Genomic DNA, 18,007 nt, shown 5'->3' on the forward strand with positions numbered 1-18,007 from the left:
TTTAGTCGTGTTTATATATCAGTTTAATACTAAGAAACGGTAAGAAATATATAATATAATGTTGGGTTTAAATTATTTCTTTTAAATATTATTTAACATATACTAGTGCTATATGGACGTGTATAACAATACTGGCAATGTCGACTGCTTATATGTTATACTAGGCGTCTCCCGCGACTCCGTCCGCGTCGTATAAAAATAAATAAACAGTAGCCTTTGTGTTCTTCCAGACTATGTTCTACATCTATGCTGTTATGGAAATACCTACAAACATCCAACCATCCATCCATCCAATCATTCGCATTTATATTATTTGTAAGATATACCACAAAAAAGGAACTTATTCCTGTAGTCACCGTAGTTAGTGATATGATGAACTAAGGTTTTTTATATTCTCGGTCAGACCATAATTCCGAAAATTAATAACACTGTCAGTTAAAATATACTAATATTTTATTTAAAAAGTAACCAACCGAAGTCCCTGAATAAAATATGCCCGTAAAACGTTAGACTAACATTTTCTTGCTGTAAATTCGAGGTTGGGATGTAAATTTTTGTGGCATCCCGATCGTAAAACGGTACTCTCCTTGCAATAATAATATGTAGCAGCAGGAGTAAATGTGAATACTGCGCATTCACGTTATGCCTTATGCACGACACACACGTTAGGTTTCACATGACATCTTTGACCTTCAAAAACCACAGACAAACTGTTGCGTGTGTAGTTATGCCTGTAAAGTTAAAACTGTCATCTAAAACCTATCGTGTGTGGTCTACATTACATACTTTTTATTGGGATAGTCGTAGGACTATCTAAATGTATTAGGTTCTTTAACACGTCCCGAATATTCACCTTGGCTTGTTTTATTACTTGGTGCGTTTATTTTCTTCATTTATACTTTATCTTTTACCGCCTTTTTCATCCATCTTAAGCGCTAAAGGCGTCTGACATATAAAAAGATGATGTTATGTATTAAATTAAATATTTCTTAGGAGAAAAGAGTTTGTTAAATGCTAATACAGTATAATTTTGATATAGTGGTCAGATTTTTTAGTGTCCATAAAGGATGTCACTATAGTAGAAACTTGAACAACTCAAATGAACAACGAAAGAACATTTAAGTGAAGTTCAATTTATAAAATGCTGAACGAAGAATTCTTGAGACACGCTGAATTGCTTGCTCACCACTTTTCTACTATATTAGTTTTCCCAACAGTTGAAGGAATGCTTGACCCTATTTTATAGCTCGGCCATCTAGATTTAATGTGGCTTATGTGATTAGTTTCATTTCCTTCATCCTATTTCTAAACATGGATGAATGTTTGTTTGACTAAACGGATGTCGATGAAATTTGGCATAGATGTGGAACATAGTCTGGAAGAACACATAGGCTACTAATTATGTTATTTTAATGTCGGGCGGATGAAGTTTCGGGCGACTGCTATTTTCATCGTAAACTTAAAAACTACAAAAAAAAAATATTGAGCTTTTGACGTGTTTTGGTAAACCTGCTGATTCATTTGATAACCTGCTTTCTTTCTTTCTAAATCTGCTGCAAAATTTCTCGTCTGGTCATCAAATTTATTTGCTGTTATTTTACTTTTAACAATAACAGAATGTCCAGATCGTCAGATAAAATGACAAATCGGTTTCGGGCTAAGATATGTGTATTTAAAGATTGCTATCGCGATATTTAGAATGGCCAGTAAAGTTTCGCAAAATGTCAAGCTGTACTAGTAGCCAATTTTATTCACTTTATACTGTTTAAAACATTATATTTAGAACCATAGACTAGAGGTTTTTAATGTCAGTTTAAACCGGTTAAAAAAGACCGGCAATATTCCGAAAAAGAACCGATACTTTTTATAACCGATAATTAATTGGCATTTTCTTCAGCCGGGTGCCATGTTTTTGGTCGCAATAACCAATATGTCGTTTTATCCGAAGTCGTTTTAACCGTTTTCTACTATACCTACTTACTATTAAGTCTATTTAAGTATAATGCTTTAGTGAATTGAAAATTCCCTTAACAAAATGAACAAACTGTTCATCAAATTTTGTATAATTATTTCGGTGTCCTTTGTATAAATCCCAGACAATTTCATACAAAAATGTACACACAAACACCTCTTGGCAAAGGACAGACCCTCCCCCCAAATAAAGTCCATTGTCGGTGCAGACTGGGAATTAATTCAAACCATCGCTGCCAAATGTCTGCTGCGATTTATTGTGCAAAAGTTTTACAGATAAATATCGAAGAATGAAAATGAAACTTTACGAAGATTTATTTAGTTTATTGCCCCTTTTTCATATTTTAATTCAATTTATTTCTTAAACTAGCTGTCGCCCGAAACTTATTTCCGAGCGGTATTAAAAAAAACTTAATTAGTAGGCTATGTTTTCTTCCAGACTGTTCTACAACTTTGCCATTTTCGAGCCGTACTTGAGATATCTTCAAACAAACATCCGTCCATCCCAACATTCGCATTTACAGTTATGTAAGATTACAAAATTGTATTTCACCTAAGTATTCTTGATTATACGAAAACGGCGACAGGTTTCGCTTGATTATGCGCAATTTGTGCGACCCGTGTAGATGTTAAGATGATAAGAATACATGTAAGTGGCTCGAGAGAAATCACTTAAGTGGTTTTTACCAAATCTTTTAATAACACAAGTGTATTGCTGTTCTTAAGTTTTATTACCACCAAATTATCGTGTAATCTTGCTAACCTTAAACAGTTTAAATGTATACTTATTACCATTTTATCATTCAATGAGCTTTGAAGATGTGTTGCTTTCAAATATTGTGCCTGCACTTAATTATAAATGAGTAGGAGTCGCCCGCGACTCCATCTGCGCAGAAGAAAACTTAATTAGTAGTAGCCTGTTTGTTCTTCCAGACTATGTTCTACATCTGCGCCAAATTTAATCGAGATCCGTTGACCCGTTATTGGGAAACCTTCAAACAAATATTCATCCATCTCACCATTCCTATTCATAATATTAGTCAGAAGTAAGATAGAGTAGATAGACGATCGGTAATTTTTGTTCTGTTATTTACAAAGTTATGCTTAAATAATTTTCGGATCGATGTAATTGATATTGATGTCCCTGGTTAATTAGCAGTTGTTAAAAGCGTTAAAATTAACAGATGCTGTTTAATTTCCCGTATAATGACATTTCGAATTTCGTAAGCGTCGTGTTCGCAATAAGCCAACAAGAGGTACAGCCCCCGGCGGACCCATTAGCGCGGCAACATCCCGATATCGGCCGAGGTAATTTCGAACCGCCCTAGGGCTAATTGGGCCCAGATAGCATCCAAATTGACATGATGTACTATTTGATAGGAACGGAACTTATGCCCGAAACTGATCCTGTACATAGCAAGAATAACGCAAAGTTGATACGCAAAGTTACTACGAGGAATAACGTTATTAAAATATTGTTTCAATATATTTTTTAAAGTATAAGGTGCACGGCCACCTGATTTCTTTATAATAATGCAGTAATCACGTGCCTTACTATCCTTTCCTTGTTAGAAAAGGTGAGAAGGGGAAAAGGACTCAAATGGGCCTGCGTCACACTCAAAATATCATCAAAGGAGACGTGGAGATATTTAACACTATTTGATGTTTTGTCTTCTGTCAGGTCAAGGTTTTGGATCGTTAACTCACCGTTCGGACTGTGAAAGTAGCTTTATGTCTTGATAATATTTGGACATTAGATTTGACAGGTAACTAAAACCAGATAAATATGGCTGCATCTTAGATATAATTAATGCGTCATTGATTGGTGGTAGTCCGGAGGAACCGGATCTGTATCCTGTCGGCACGTATTTCCCGCCCGAGCGTCGTCTGCATAATTCATGAAGACGTGCTGCCTACGACCTGTACCTCTGTCTATCGCCTCAACTATCATAGCACTGTGATCACATCGGAAAGATTAACTTTAGATTATGAACATTTACCTCTTGGGTGGTCTACATTTATGACTATAAAAGTTGGTGATGACCGATTTTATGGAATGTTTGAAACGTATTTGAATTTTTAAATTAGATTAATAATTATAAATATGACAATTTTTTACCGTCTGCCTCGAAGGACCACAATACGCTAGCAAACACAAATGTATTAGTTGATTTTGGTGTTACGTCTGTTTTTAGCGAAGAAAGGGATGTGATATTGCACATCTTTACAATGTACAACATGATGAAAAAGTATTTGTTTTTTATTTGTTCATATTACGTATAAAAATAAATCAAACGATAAAAGTCAATTAAATATGATGACAATTTATGAATGGTTTATCGATATTCGGTGGTAAGAGGTTTATAAATATTTTGAACGTTCAAATAATCGAGTTTATGTTAAATTATGAAGCAATCGGTTACGAAAACAACACGAACAGTGCGACATTTACATCGGAATAATACGGATATTGAATGTGCTCTTTTCCCATTTACTTGCAGATTTGATAACCTATAATTGTTTTTTCACGCCCTTCAAGCAAACTTTTATACTAAAGGTCGCTCGCGACTTCGTCAGTGCAGAATTCAAATGCATATTTTATCTTTTATTTTTATATCATAAGGTGGCAAACAAGGGAGCGGCCTGAAATCGCTAAAATAGCGAAGTGACGTTGCCCATAGACATACGCAATTGCATATACGTTGCCTACCTTTAATCGACGGAGGAGAGGATGCAAAGAAAGAAAATATTTTCCCTTTCCATGCATCCTCTCATCCGGAAATTGCACTTCCACTTCCCATCCTTTCCTTATAAGAAAAAAGGTGTGAAAAGAAAGAGGACTAAATTAGGCATCCGGGACGCACACTCATCAGACTGCAGCGGAATAGCTTCCACTTGAGGCGTGTCTTCTGTGTGGTCGTGGTATTTCACCGGGCGAGCCGGGACAATTCGTGCGAAGATGTTAAAGTGGGCTCTACCACTGTTCTTATTTATTATTCAGTTTTAATTCACGAATTCATCGACAACATTAGAGCACATTATTTATCATGTCAAATCGGTGCCCTATCCTTAGCGGTGAATGATACAAGCGCTTTTAGCTTCTAGTAAAGGCACTTTCACAATGAAGCGACACACGTCTTATTTATAAATTCGCTAATGTCGAACTCAAAGTGGCTAAAGATACCCGTTAGGATAGATCTTCCGTGCCATTTGTTAATATTAGCTAGTGTTATGCAGACGACGTGACAACTACACTACGAAAAGGATGGTTTGATACTTTAGTTCGACGTATGCCCACCGCTTAAGATATCCTTGTCGTAATTTATAGACCGACAAGGTTATCTGACGTTGTCGGTCTATACAGTACGACAAGGATCTTATGACTCTTTTTTAACAACTGCAGGTGGACGCCAGCTAGCTATTGTATTTTTTTTTTCTTAAATGCTCACCAATAATATTGTCGGTCTATAATTTAAGTTACATGGTGTATGTAAAGAGCCTTACGATTCTGTGTCACAATCAAACATCATTTGAGCAGCAACTATGGCGCCTCTTTGTATGACACCTGATTGACGTATGAATCGGTCCCTGCTGCCTATTCGTTTTGAATGCGCCATCCGCGTTATACCAGTTGAGCAGTTTTAACCGGTTTATAAGCGGTTACAACCGGTTCGCTTTCCTAGATGCTAGATAGGGCGTGATTAACTTGTAGCTGTTGTCTTGGGACATATCTTTATAGTGCCGCTTACCTATTGCTTATCCGAGTTAATCAGTCGACAGAAGGTGCAGTAAACACTCGGAAACTTTCATATTTAATCTTATTACCTACCACATTCTATAATTTAACCTAAGTAAGTTGTTCGTTAAATTGTAGAAACCATTCAGCATTTTGAAACTACGCATGTAATTTGTATTCAGCTCAACGTATTTTTTTTTTCATCTAACCGTTGGTTTTGATTGCAGTGATGTATTGTCAAACGCAACCCCACAATAAGACGCATCAAGCAGGCTACACACCTTTAGTTTTAACTGAACAATTTAAAATAGACAAACCTGAAGGTGTGTAGCGGACTTAATATAGAATCCAACTCGGCAATCTAAGATTGTCTCGGAAAATAAATAGAGATTCGACTCAAACTAACTGAACTGTACAAAATATTAGTTGAACGTCTGATGCCTTATAAAACGTAGGTAGACTTTGTAAGCGCAGTGGAGCGATACGTAAGGCTTTACGTTGCAGGTCACGTCAGCTGCGTACGTTACGGGAAATACGCCGCGGTGTTTTACGAAGGTCGCAACGGATACGTTTTCATTTTTATTTTGATACGTAATATAAGCTCTGATGAATTTATTTTTACAATTTTCGTTGTTGTTGATACAATATATTGTTTGTTGCAATTCAAATGGCACCAGCAACATCTTTTCCCGATTTAACATCTTTGCACGAATTGACCCGGTTCGCCCGGCGAAATACCACGACCACAGAAAAGACAGGCGTGAAGTGGAAGCAATTCCGCGTTTCGTCTGATGAGTGTGTGTGAATGTCTCGGTGGCCTAATTTAATCCTCTTTCCCTTCCCACCTTTTTTCTTATAAGGAAAGGATGGGAAGTGGAAGTGGACTTTCCGGATGAGAGGATGGAATAATTTTCTTTCTGTGCATCCTCTCCTCCGTCGATTAAAGGTAGGCAACGCATATGCATTTGCGTATGTCTATGGGCAACGGTCACTTCGCTATTTCAGTGATTTCAGGTAGCCGCTCGCTCGTTTGCCACCTTATTATATAAAAAAAGCAATAAGTATACTAAAAGAGTCGTGAGACGTCCGGGAACAATTTCATAAACAATTTTCTTTCTTATTTAAAGGCTCTACAAATATCTGCGTTCTTAACCATTTTTGAAGCGACGAACCGTCTATTCTTGGTGCAAGACTGCGATGGGCGAATCGATCGAAAAATTGATTTTGTTTAAAAATATTCATAGAATAAGGTTGAGCTAAATTAACACATATAATATATAAATAACATCAATCATTTCAAGAATAGACTCGTAAGTTCTTAGTCTAGTATTTTAAAGCTGTAACCTAAATAATATAACTCCTATGTAATTAAATGTACGAAGTGACCTCAACTGACGCCCTCATCCGCGCGGGTCACACGTCTAACCACCCACGTGGCCGCCCACGCCCACGCGCACGCGCACTTTCCTTTGTCAATGTCAGTTTTTCTGCGATTGGTGTAACCTACTTAGCCTACATACTTGAAGGCTTATTACTTATTGAATAATGCTGGTTCTAAGTTTTAATTCTTACTTAGTTCTGTAACTTTGACCTTGAAAAAATTACGTTGAATATTATATTTAAATACATATTTCTATATTACAGTGTTGCTGAGCGAGTCGATCTTGGCAGACGACACGCTGGAGGACAAGACGCTAAAGATCACGGACTTTGGGCTCGCTCGCGAAGTCTACAAGACAACGAGAATGTCGGCGGCGGGGACCTACGCCTGGATGCCACCCGAGGTATTATAACATTTACAGTTTATGGCGGCTCAAGGCTAGCTGCGAGCTGATATCCATAAGCCTACTGCGGATGGAGGAAAGCGTGTGCATAATAGAGATGCTTCCCATCTATCTTTTTTCATCCATATCGAAAAAACAGCGTCACTTGCAAAATTGCAAGACGCTATTAGGTTTGGTGAATTTATCAGAATCCTAATTATACCGATTAGGATTTTGTTGGTACACTATAAGGCGTTCATTTAAATTATATAAATATTAATGTATTTAAATATTTACCAGCTTAAAAATATCACGCAATAGTTGCTAGATCTAGTTTGTAATCCACTTAGAGTAACGAGATATATCAGACACGATATCTTTTTCCCACGATAGTGTTGCCCCCAGCGGGCGTTATATCGACGTTTTGTTTGTCGATATCGATAAGCGACAGTCTTAGTGACAGTCGGTACAGGCAATTAACTTTAAATGCTAATGCGACCGCTCAGGGCCGGAGAACGGGCAGCCACCAATGGATTGGACCTTAACTGTATTGACACCAATGATGGTCAAATTACTATGTCCGATTCTAAGTTTGAATATTTTTTTTTATTAATATAACCAGCTGTCGCCTGAATTAAAGAATACATATTAGTAGCCTATGTGTTCTTCCAAGCTATGCTCTATATGTATACCAAATTTCAGCGAAACCGTTCAGCTGTGCTAGAGATACATTCAAACAAACATCCATCCATCTTAGTATATAGATTTATAATAGTAAGATTTATTAATTTGAAATTTCATTTTCCTAAGTTCACTTTCTATTATAAATACACGTGCACACTGTTTCGGTAGAATATACTATTGGTAATTATATTTTTTAAAACACATTTAAAGTATTGTTTGACTGTGTATTCCAGGTGATAAAGAACTCGACATTCTCGCATGCGTCTGACGTATGGTCTTATGGCGTGTTACTATGGGAGCTGCTGACTGGGGAGACTCCCTACAAGGGCATTGACGCGCTGGCGGTCGCTTACGGTGTTGCGGTCAACAAGCTCACACTGCCAATACCAAGCACCTGTCCGGAGCCCTGGAGGGTGCTGATGGAAGGTACCCAAGACAATACACACAGTGATGTATCCAACTGTACTTAGATACGTTAGGTGTCATTAAGGAAATCTCTTAGCCCGAATATGTGATACTAAGACTCCTAGGACCACTTAGAAATGTACTCAGAAAGGTTAGGTGGCCAACTAAGAAATCTCTAAGTGCAAAAATCTCATACTAATTCTCTTGTGACATTTTAGGAATGCTAAGTGTCCATTTAGCGAGTCTAAGTATTGTATTGTAAACAACTATTTTTTCCATATAAAAATGTAAGGATCGTAAATCTAGTTAAAATATTAGGATCTTAAGGCGAATATTAAAGTGATGCTACATATAAATGACATTGTATTTCAGCTTGTTGGCACTCGAACCCCCGCGAAAGGCCTCTGTTCCCGGAGATCCTGGAGCAGCTGGAGCACATCAGGCAGTCAGAGTTCACGCGCGCGCCGCACGAGTCCTTCCACACAATGCAGGATGGCTGGCGACTTGAGATCGAAGAGGTGCTCCGAGATTTACGAAGAAAGGAGAAGGTACTATAAACATTTGTTTTTCAAAGTGTTTGTGAATTTGGTGTAGATGTAAAAGTGTGGTGTGTAATTACTATTTTTTTTTTCATAATCTATGACAATTTTAAAAAAGTCTTGGAGTCCTAGAATATTGATTGATTTCAAAGTGTTTAAATGTTGATTGGATAGTTTTTTGACTAATTTAGTTAAAAGAGGTTTTAATTACTATTTAAAGATACTAACAATTTTATTATAATAATGTTATATCTAAACTAACATACACATACTTTTTTATATACAATGCGTGCACTTAGGAATGCAAAACTATTGAAGAGGTTAGTGGCAATTGTAATTAATTGTGTTTTGTTGTTTGTTGAACACTAGAAATTGTTTTTTTGTTGTTATATATTTACCTCTACTATATTTGGTTACACAATTATATGTATTGGACCAAATCTTTTTGATTTTTTTTATTCGTTTTTAGTGTTTTATTGCTGCAATTTACTTTGCTGTATTTGTGATGAAATAGTGGTGAAAAATATTGTTAGATTTTAGTTTGGCATTTTTGTAATTGTTTACTGTTTTGTAGATAGAGAAGTTTTTCAGTTTTTTCATTATATCACTTTAATTAGTTACACCTTTTAAGTAAATTTCTGGTAATATAATTATTTTAAACCCTAAGTAAGTCTAATTTAAATACCGATAAAAACTTTAGACGGCGTAACTATGGGTTTCAACTGGAGGGACTCTTGTATTGACGTATATTGTTGTCTTTGTTATTTCAAGGAGAATGAAAGGGATGACAATATTAATAAAAGGCTCAGTGCCATGAAGTTATGAAAGAGGCTGATGTCTGAGAATTCTTGTTACGCCACCATACAGGAGCTGCGATGCCGCGAGGAGGAGCTGACCCGTGCCCAGCTGCAGCAGCGGCTGCTGGAACAGAACCTGGCGCAGAAGGAGCGTGAGCTGGAGATGAGGGAGATCAACCTGGCGGCGCGCGAGCTGCACATACTCATCTTCGCCAGCAACATGTCGCACACGCAGCCGCCGCAGCCCAACAAGCGCAAGGGTGAGTTAATATCCTGCCAATGTAAACGATTCTTTCAATACCATACAGGCCTTTCGTATACAAGGCAACGTAAATTTTTGAAACTAATATTGTATGATTGCGTCGCTCGATGTTAAGACGTGGTTAATTTATTCGCAGGCAAATTCAGCAAGATAAAGTTGCTGAAGAAGGACACGATCTCCTCGCCGCTAGACTTCCGGCACACGCTGACTGTGCGCCCCTCGGAGGACGAGAGCAGCAAGCAGCTCGTCGCCGTCGCCAAGGACACGCCGCCCGGCTCCCCCGCCATCGTGCGGGCCATCGCACGTACGTACACACACTGATACACAGTTATTATTATACTAGCCTTTTGAAACCTTCTACTTTATTTATGTTAAAAATAGTTTTAAAAGATTGATAATTAATGTTTTCATTTGTACCAATATTTGCAGTACCGGCGGACGGCGTGAAGGGCAAGACGTGGGGTCCCTCTACGGGTCACCAGAGGGCGCGCGCCCACCTGCCCCTGCCCGCCCTGCGACCCCGCGCCCAGCGCCCCAGCTGCTCCGCCCCCCACCTGCCGCCGCACGCCCCACACGCCCACCTCGCGCCCCCCGCGCCCCCTGCGCGCCGCACGCACCCAGGTAACACGCACCCCCCACACACCCCACACACCCCACACCCGCGACACAACACTAAGCTAAAGTCCGTCATCAAACAGTACTCATTGCCTATATTCTGTGCTAACTTCAAGAAATATGTTTTAAAGTCTCATTTTAAAATTATCAAATAATTTCACCTGATTTTCTCCAAGTGAAACTGAAAATTGTACTGAAAAATCTCATTTGATCCTGTCAACGAGATTGCTGTAAAATTAGTTATTTAAGATACAAAAAAACACACAGGTTAACATAGTCATAAACTTTTCCTTAATATACAATATTATAATAATAATTTTACTTGTAACAACAGATTTTGTTAATCAATTCACCGATGTCGAGGAATATTATAATATGTGATATGTCATTACTACATTTTTACGCAAATTTCAAAAAATACATCTTGTTTATATTTTTAACTATATGCGTCGACTAATTGAAGCTCATTTCGAATTCGAATCTCAATATCCCTATCTTTGTTATGTTGATTATTTCCGATTAGAATAAAATGATTGAGCAAGCGATTGAGGATGAATGAAATGATAAACACGTAAATAAATATAGAAACGGTGGTTAGGAGTATCCGTAGGCGGGGAGGAGGGGAAGCGCAAACCTCGCAAATCTAAATCCCAAGTCCGCGCACCAAAGTCGGAGCTCGGCAAGAAGCGCAGCGGCAGCCACGACGACCTCCTCTACGAGAACACCGAGCCCCGCAGGAACAGGTTCCTGCTCTGGCCGATGTTCTCCTCCAGCGCGGACATCCCCCACATCCCCCACAACCCACACATCCCCCACAACACCCACCACTACGACACCGTCTTCGATATTGACGCAGTCGAAAAGGGTCGAAGGAAAGGCAGCCATGATATTAAGAGAAATTTCCTCAAAAGTATAAGATCTAACAGTTTGACTGGACTGCTGGCGGTCGCCGGAAATCTCACCTCGGAAACAACCCAGTTGCTAAGAGAGGATGATCATATATAAACTAAAAAATAAAACTCTACTATCTTCTTGTTGAAATAAGATTTACTGGAGTTTTGTATGAAATGGCTCAAAATTTATCGCGTTCTTTTTTTTAATTTATTTGTGAGAGAAAAGTTATCCAGAATGGCTAATGTACAAATGTGTTGCCATATTAAAACATATCAATTTTAACTAACACATTCCTCGTACTCGCATTTTTAGTCTGGATCTTCCGTTATTTTTTTTAATTTTCTTTACGCCACAAATTCTTAAACCTTTTTCGACTGCCCTAGTTATTAGTTTAAAATGTAAATATGCTTTTAAGTTCCATGGATTTGAGACTAGATTTTAAAATTAATTGAAAAAAATAAAAAGACTTATTTTTAGGTTATATCATAGCTTTAGTGTTTACTATTGCTCGGCCACATTTTTTTTAATATCTCCAATATTGTTCTGCTTAAAGTACACCATACTGCCAGTGTAGATAAAGCTAACTAATTTGTTACTTTTAATTTTTATAACTACACAATGAATTCTTTAAAATAATTGTAAATTACAATTTTAATTTTTGCATCTGTATTTCACTTGTGACAGATTAAAAAATGTAATAAAATCCAGTGTGGCCAGCATTTACCACTTTAGTGTTGTCGTAATTAGTTTGATATTTAGAATTTCTAGGTTAGTTTAGGCGGGAATATTTTAAAAGACTTACGTAAAAAAAAATATTTACGTATCGACTGATGACAAATTAGGATCTTGCCAAATTTTGTGCGAACGATTCGCAATGAAACAATGTATGAAACCAATAAAATTGCAAAAAAAAATCAAGAAAAAAATGTCGGGTTTCTTCGAGAACAATTCTTTCATTGCGACTAGTTGAAACCTAATGAATTTTGTTCAGCATTTCGTTTGACACGAACGGAATTATTTTTCTAATGTCCGCCATTTTGTTTTGTTGTTTGCTGCACTAAAGGAACTTCTCAAGACAATCTTCCGTATCCTTGTGAGTATTGTTATTTACTATTTTTTTTTATTGATTTTATCAAAATTTTTAGCTTCAGAAATATTTTAAAAAATATCATTCGCGTCACAAAATTTTTTAGAATGCCTTTGAACTGTGGCAGGCATTAGGAAAATTTAGTATTAAAAAGTAGTCGATTAGCACATATTAGTATCTAAGATGTGTGTTCATGAAATTGTGTGTGTGTGCGCTTTATAGTTGTTTTTTTTTAAATATCGTTTGTAACGTATTCCTCGTTTTTGTTATATCTTAAGTATCGAATCGACAATTTTTTTTTTCTTTATTTTTGTAAATTGTAAGCATTTGTTTGCTTCTAGCCTATATTTTATTTTACGTTAGAGCTATGCATGCTTAGCAGTTCATAGTTACGCTATTTACGGTACAATATAAGATGTTATATATATTTATATGTCCGTACTTACTTTGTGGTTAGACTTCGCTTTGTTCTGTATCACCACGTCATATGGCACGCTTTCAAATGTTTACAATGACTCTAATAACGTGTATTTGGAAGTCTACGTTATTTTACGCGTTACTATCTTTATATAATTCTATAATTTTGGGATTCTGAGACCAAAATTCCCGTTTGAATCATATTGTTATGTGTTTTATACAGAGATTTTGGTATCGGAAACTCACTGTAAGATATTTAATTAAATTAAATCTCTTTACATAAATAATTGAAATAGAAGATTAGTAAAACAAAAAAATTGTGAGTTTTTAAATTGTTTATATAACGTAGCCTTCCAAAACTAGAAAGTAGTTGAATGTTAATTAGTACAAAAGAAATTTTCCGCTGTAACATATCGCCGTAACAAAGACCGTGGTGGTGGATCGCGTTATGCAAAAACTCGTCGTGTTTCTGAACGATACGAAACCGATCGCATACACGAATCGATATTACGCCCAGATATTAAATCGATGTTTTTTTAATATTATTAATAATGGAAAAAAAATAATCGAAACTCTTCGGTGATCTGGTTCTTTATATTATAATTAGTATTTTATATATCGAAATAAACCTTTTCCATAAAATCAATGCTGGTGTTATTTTAACATGGGTCCACTAATCATGTAGCGACTAACATACCCCAATTTAATTTACAAACAAACATAAATAATAATAGGAAATTATTTATATTTCTCAAATAAATTATGTTAAGTATTGGTGAAGGGTGGATACGATTTAAAAGTGACGTGAATAAAACGAAAGCTTAATTGCTTATCTCACTAATGGCTAATGGGAAAGGAACAAACAAGATATCAACGTAACAATATTAACATTGTACGCGGGCTGATAGCACATGTAAGTATACTAGATTTTATACACGTCTTTGCTTATTACGTTGCTTCAATAGAATGAACTGTTTCGCATGTGTAGTTTGCACAGATGCATTTGTGCATAAATATGTTAGTTTTTTAGACTTAAAAGTATGTCTAAAAATTTTTTAGATGTTTGTTTTTTTTCGTATGTTTTTTGATGCGATTGATTATGTTATTTGCAGCAAGAATATGGCTGCGTTCTAATATATAATTGTAATTCTGTTTTACTACCTGTAGTGTATGCATAAACGTAGTGTTGTTTGTCTCGAGCGTACACGTCATAAGTACATGCCGGAGAGAGGGGACGTCAGTCGATGTCAGACCTTTGGACCGGCAACACGTGTCGGTACGTGAACGAGACAAATATAGCGCAACGAATGCTACACTACCAAAAATAAATATGATTCGTGTTTTTCTTGACTTTTTCTTGTAATTTAATACTTGTACATAATTTCTAGAACAATTTAACATTCTTAATATAAATTAAATATAAAAAATTTAATCGTGTTTATTTATAAAATTTGAATGTTGCTTTATGGCTGATGTTGTATTTGTTCTATTGATTTCCTGTTGTATTAACTATATGTAAATGAATGTAATTGTCTGTCAGAAGCAGTGGGAGCGACTAACACGCGTGTGTTTTCTATTCAAGGTTGTTTTCTTCCTTATACAGACTTCAGTCCCGACGACTGGGGACCAGAGTTCCCTTTAAGCACGTCTTCCAGATATACAATACCGATGCCAACGCTCTATAGCACTGAAGGTGAGACAATTTTGTACTCATTTTGCTAGGAAACAAAAAATAACGCTACTACTTTTTAATACAAATACGTTCATAAAGTTAAGATGATATTAAATTAACTCATTAAATTGTTAATATTTCCAGGCTACAAGTACAAGAAGCCGAGTATAATAGAACTAGTGCTATACAACATGGCGGCGCTGCTCGGGGGCGTCGCCGCCGGGTACGACGTGCGCGTCTCCAACGTCAGCCCGCTGCATCCCACCCTGCAGCCTCACAGGTACACATCTCATGCTGCTACACAACTACATACTCGTCTACGCTCATATGTTACTTATTTGAATGTTTTATTAAATTATTTCAGGGCAGAAATAGAACCTGAACCGTTGGCTCCATCGCTGTACGAAGGCTACGGGTTCGCACACAACACATACCACGGACCCACGCGACATCTGCGCGCGCCGCTCAACGCCATCACCGGCTCCCCTGTGAGTGACACACGTCTCTGTGTATCTACATCTGCACTTACATTTGTTCTATATCACCTTACGTAACATTCCAGCTCTCTAGTCTGCAAGTGGAGGAGCAGAAGCCGCTGCGCTTCACAGACTCCCCGACGCACTACGCGCACGCCTCCTCCTCCTCCGGCTGCGGGCACTCCGCACCTCCGCTCTCCGGCACCTCCGGCCTCGGCACCGCGTACACCGGCACCCAGCCGCCCACACCCTCGCCCCGGAGGACCTCCTCCTCCACCTCCGACCACCTCGCCGACCTCTACCACAACTACAGAGAAAATTTTCAACCCTCCCCCTCGCACGATCGAATGCAGGACTACTACTATAGAAATGAACCATACTCCTACGAGAGAACGGCAGACTACGTCGTCAAACACCCCTACTACGGCTACGACGAGTGCTCGTTCGAGTACCGCGAGCCGACACCCGACTACCGGCCCACCGCGCCCTTCCTCGCGCACAGGAGGACGCCCTCCAACTCCTCCGCGACCAACTCGCACGCGGAGGAGTTCTCACCCTCCCGCCAGCTGCGAATGGAGAAGTACCAGAAGGACAGACGAGAAGAATACAGACCTCCCAAAACTGAGTACCCGAGAAAATCCAGCGATTACTCGCTACCCAGAGACTACTATAGACAAGAATCTCAGGAGAGAGCGGAACCGGAGCGGCCGGGTAACCTCGGCCTGGAGCTGGCACCGACTAAGCTGAGATCCAGTTTGAAGAAGTACAAGAAGTCTAGTGCGTCCGGGGGCAGCTCCGGCGGGGGCACGCCCACCAACCCCACGCCCCCCGACAGTCTGACCAGCGAGACTGACAGCTCGTACGTGTCAGCGCGGGACGCCTCCAGCGGCTCGCAGTCCCGCGTGCGCTTCAGTCCGGAGACGATGGAGGGAGCCGTGGAGCGTCGCCCCTCGCGCAACTCGTAGCGAAGGCTCAAGAAGTTCGACGACTACCTCGTCTGATGGATCTCCGCCGGGAGCTGAGGGTAGTGCGTGGAACTGAGTCGCCAGGACTGTACATGTTGGCACCTGACTGCCCGACTAGTGATGGACGAATTTATTTTAGTTACTGTGTGTTATAGTGTTGTGTTGAAGCTCTGTGATTTTTGCAGCTATGTTCTTGAACCAGGTATTTTATCTTACCACTATTTCTCATCCTGGAAACATAAGATTAAAATGCGCTAATAATTTCGAGTTGAAAAAATAACATTTTTCTGAAGTACACAACTTAATGAAACAGTGACAGTTGATATTCATTAGAATTCCTATTCCTTTTCAAATGTCTAGTTTCTACTTAAACAACTCTTTTAATCCAAATTCTATCTTCTTTTAACACTATTTGGTTATATGTAAACCAACTTTTTACTTCTTTTTTTCAATTAGTTAAATAATCGAATATGTTGAAAAACGTAAGTCTTCTAACCTTTTAAAGTATAAATTGTTGGAACTAACATGTTTCAGGGACAAAGTAAGAGCTTTTTATTAACGCAATTGTGTTCATTTTAAACATATTCGTATTAAAAGCACTGTATATTTTGTAATGATAATATATTTAGTGTGATGTAAAAATAATTGAAGATTTTGTGTTCAGAAGTTTTTTAATAACAAAATGATTATTTTTAATGTACAAATCAATATTATTTGCAAGTAAACAGAACAAATATCTTATGAAAAAGAAACAGTCAATTTTTTGTTACCTAGTACAGAATGATAAATCGCCTTTACAGTATTTGAACAAATATATTAAGAGTAACCACTTTTACAATGTCATAATAATTATAAAACGTATTACCAATGAAATGTAGACATTTTTTACAGTTGCAAGAACCTATGTTTACCCATTGTATATGGAAGTCAAATGGTGCTTACCCGACAGACTAACCATCAGAATATTCAAGAAAGTTCCTTAGATAACAGTCCAAAATAGTACTGATTGTAATATACAGTGTATACTGAAGTAATATACAGTGTATACTAATGTAATATACAGTGTAGATGATCATATATCTTGTATAATTGTAATAAAACTGAAACATACTCTGGTTATGTTAGTGTTGCCATTGTGTAGAATGTGTGACGGGCAATAGATTAGAGAATTATGAAGTTGTATACTATATTGGATTATATAATATATATTCAGAATTAGGTTATTAAATTCTTAACTTCAAACATTCCTTTATATATATAATGAGTTCAAAGTTCTTCGAAAGTTAAGTAATTTTTTTTGAAAACATTAATACATGTCCGATGATGTGAAGTTTGATATTTACAAATATTTTGATACTAGTTGCAATGAAATTTCTAAATCTAGCGAATACTCTGTTTTGTACAAGATAACGAGTTAATTTTATTAATTATGTAATATGAAATGATGACGTTATTGGATATTCAGTATGCAGCAAGCGGAGGGAGGAGTCGGCACAAAATGAATATCTGTACAAATGTAAATAGCCATGTAAAAGCTTAACACATTATTTAAACTGGCATTTATTTCATTATAAATAGTACAAATATATTTTTAAGATATATAGCTGATGTTAGTACGAACCTAATCATGTGTGTATATTAATTAAAATCATATAATATATTGAAACATATAGATATACGCTTTTTGTACAAACATCAAAATATTAGATATTTTTTACTTTAAC

The 18,007-nt window shown here is 37.5% G+C and overlaps 1 protein-coding gene across 1 annotated transcript in view; it reads left to right on the forward strand.

The window, feature by feature from the left end:
- The window catches only part of slpr (mitogen-activated protein kinase kinase kinase slipper), a 37,501-nt gene extending 20,623 nt beyond the window's left edge, over window positions 1-16,878 (forward strand). The window contains exons 2-11 of the mRNA XM_013306712.1: window positions 7,352-7,491; window positions 8,388-8,580; window positions 8,932-9,107; window positions 9,966-10,155; window positions 10,294-10,461; window positions 10,587-10,778; window positions 14,774-14,863; window positions 14,987-15,122; window positions 15,207-15,330; window positions 15,405-16,878. Coding sequence (XP_013162166.1) covers window positions 7,352-7,491; window positions 8,388-8,580; window positions 8,932-9,107; window positions 9,966-10,155; window positions 10,294-10,461; window positions 10,587-10,778; window positions 14,774-14,863; window positions 14,987-15,122; window positions 15,207-15,330; window positions 15,405-16,283 — 2,288 coding nt within the window. The 3' untranslated portion in view covers window positions 16,284-16,878. The remainder of the gene's footprint in view (window positions 1-7,351; window positions 7,492-8,387; window positions 8,581-8,931; window positions 9,108-9,965; window positions 10,156-10,293; window positions 10,462-10,586; window positions 10,779-14,773; window positions 14,864-14,986; window positions 15,123-15,206; window positions 15,331-15,404) is intronic.
- The last annotated feature ends 1,129 nt before the right edge of the window (window positions 16,879-18,007 follow it).

This window comes from Papilio xuthus, unplaced genomic scaffold (assembly GCF_000836235.2).
Source record: "Papilio xuthus unplaced genomic scaffold, Pxut_1.1 DF828177.1, whole genome shotgun sequence".
Lineage (NCBI taxonomy): Eukaryota > Metazoa > Arthropoda > Insecta > Lepidoptera > Papilionidae > Papilio > Papilio xuthus.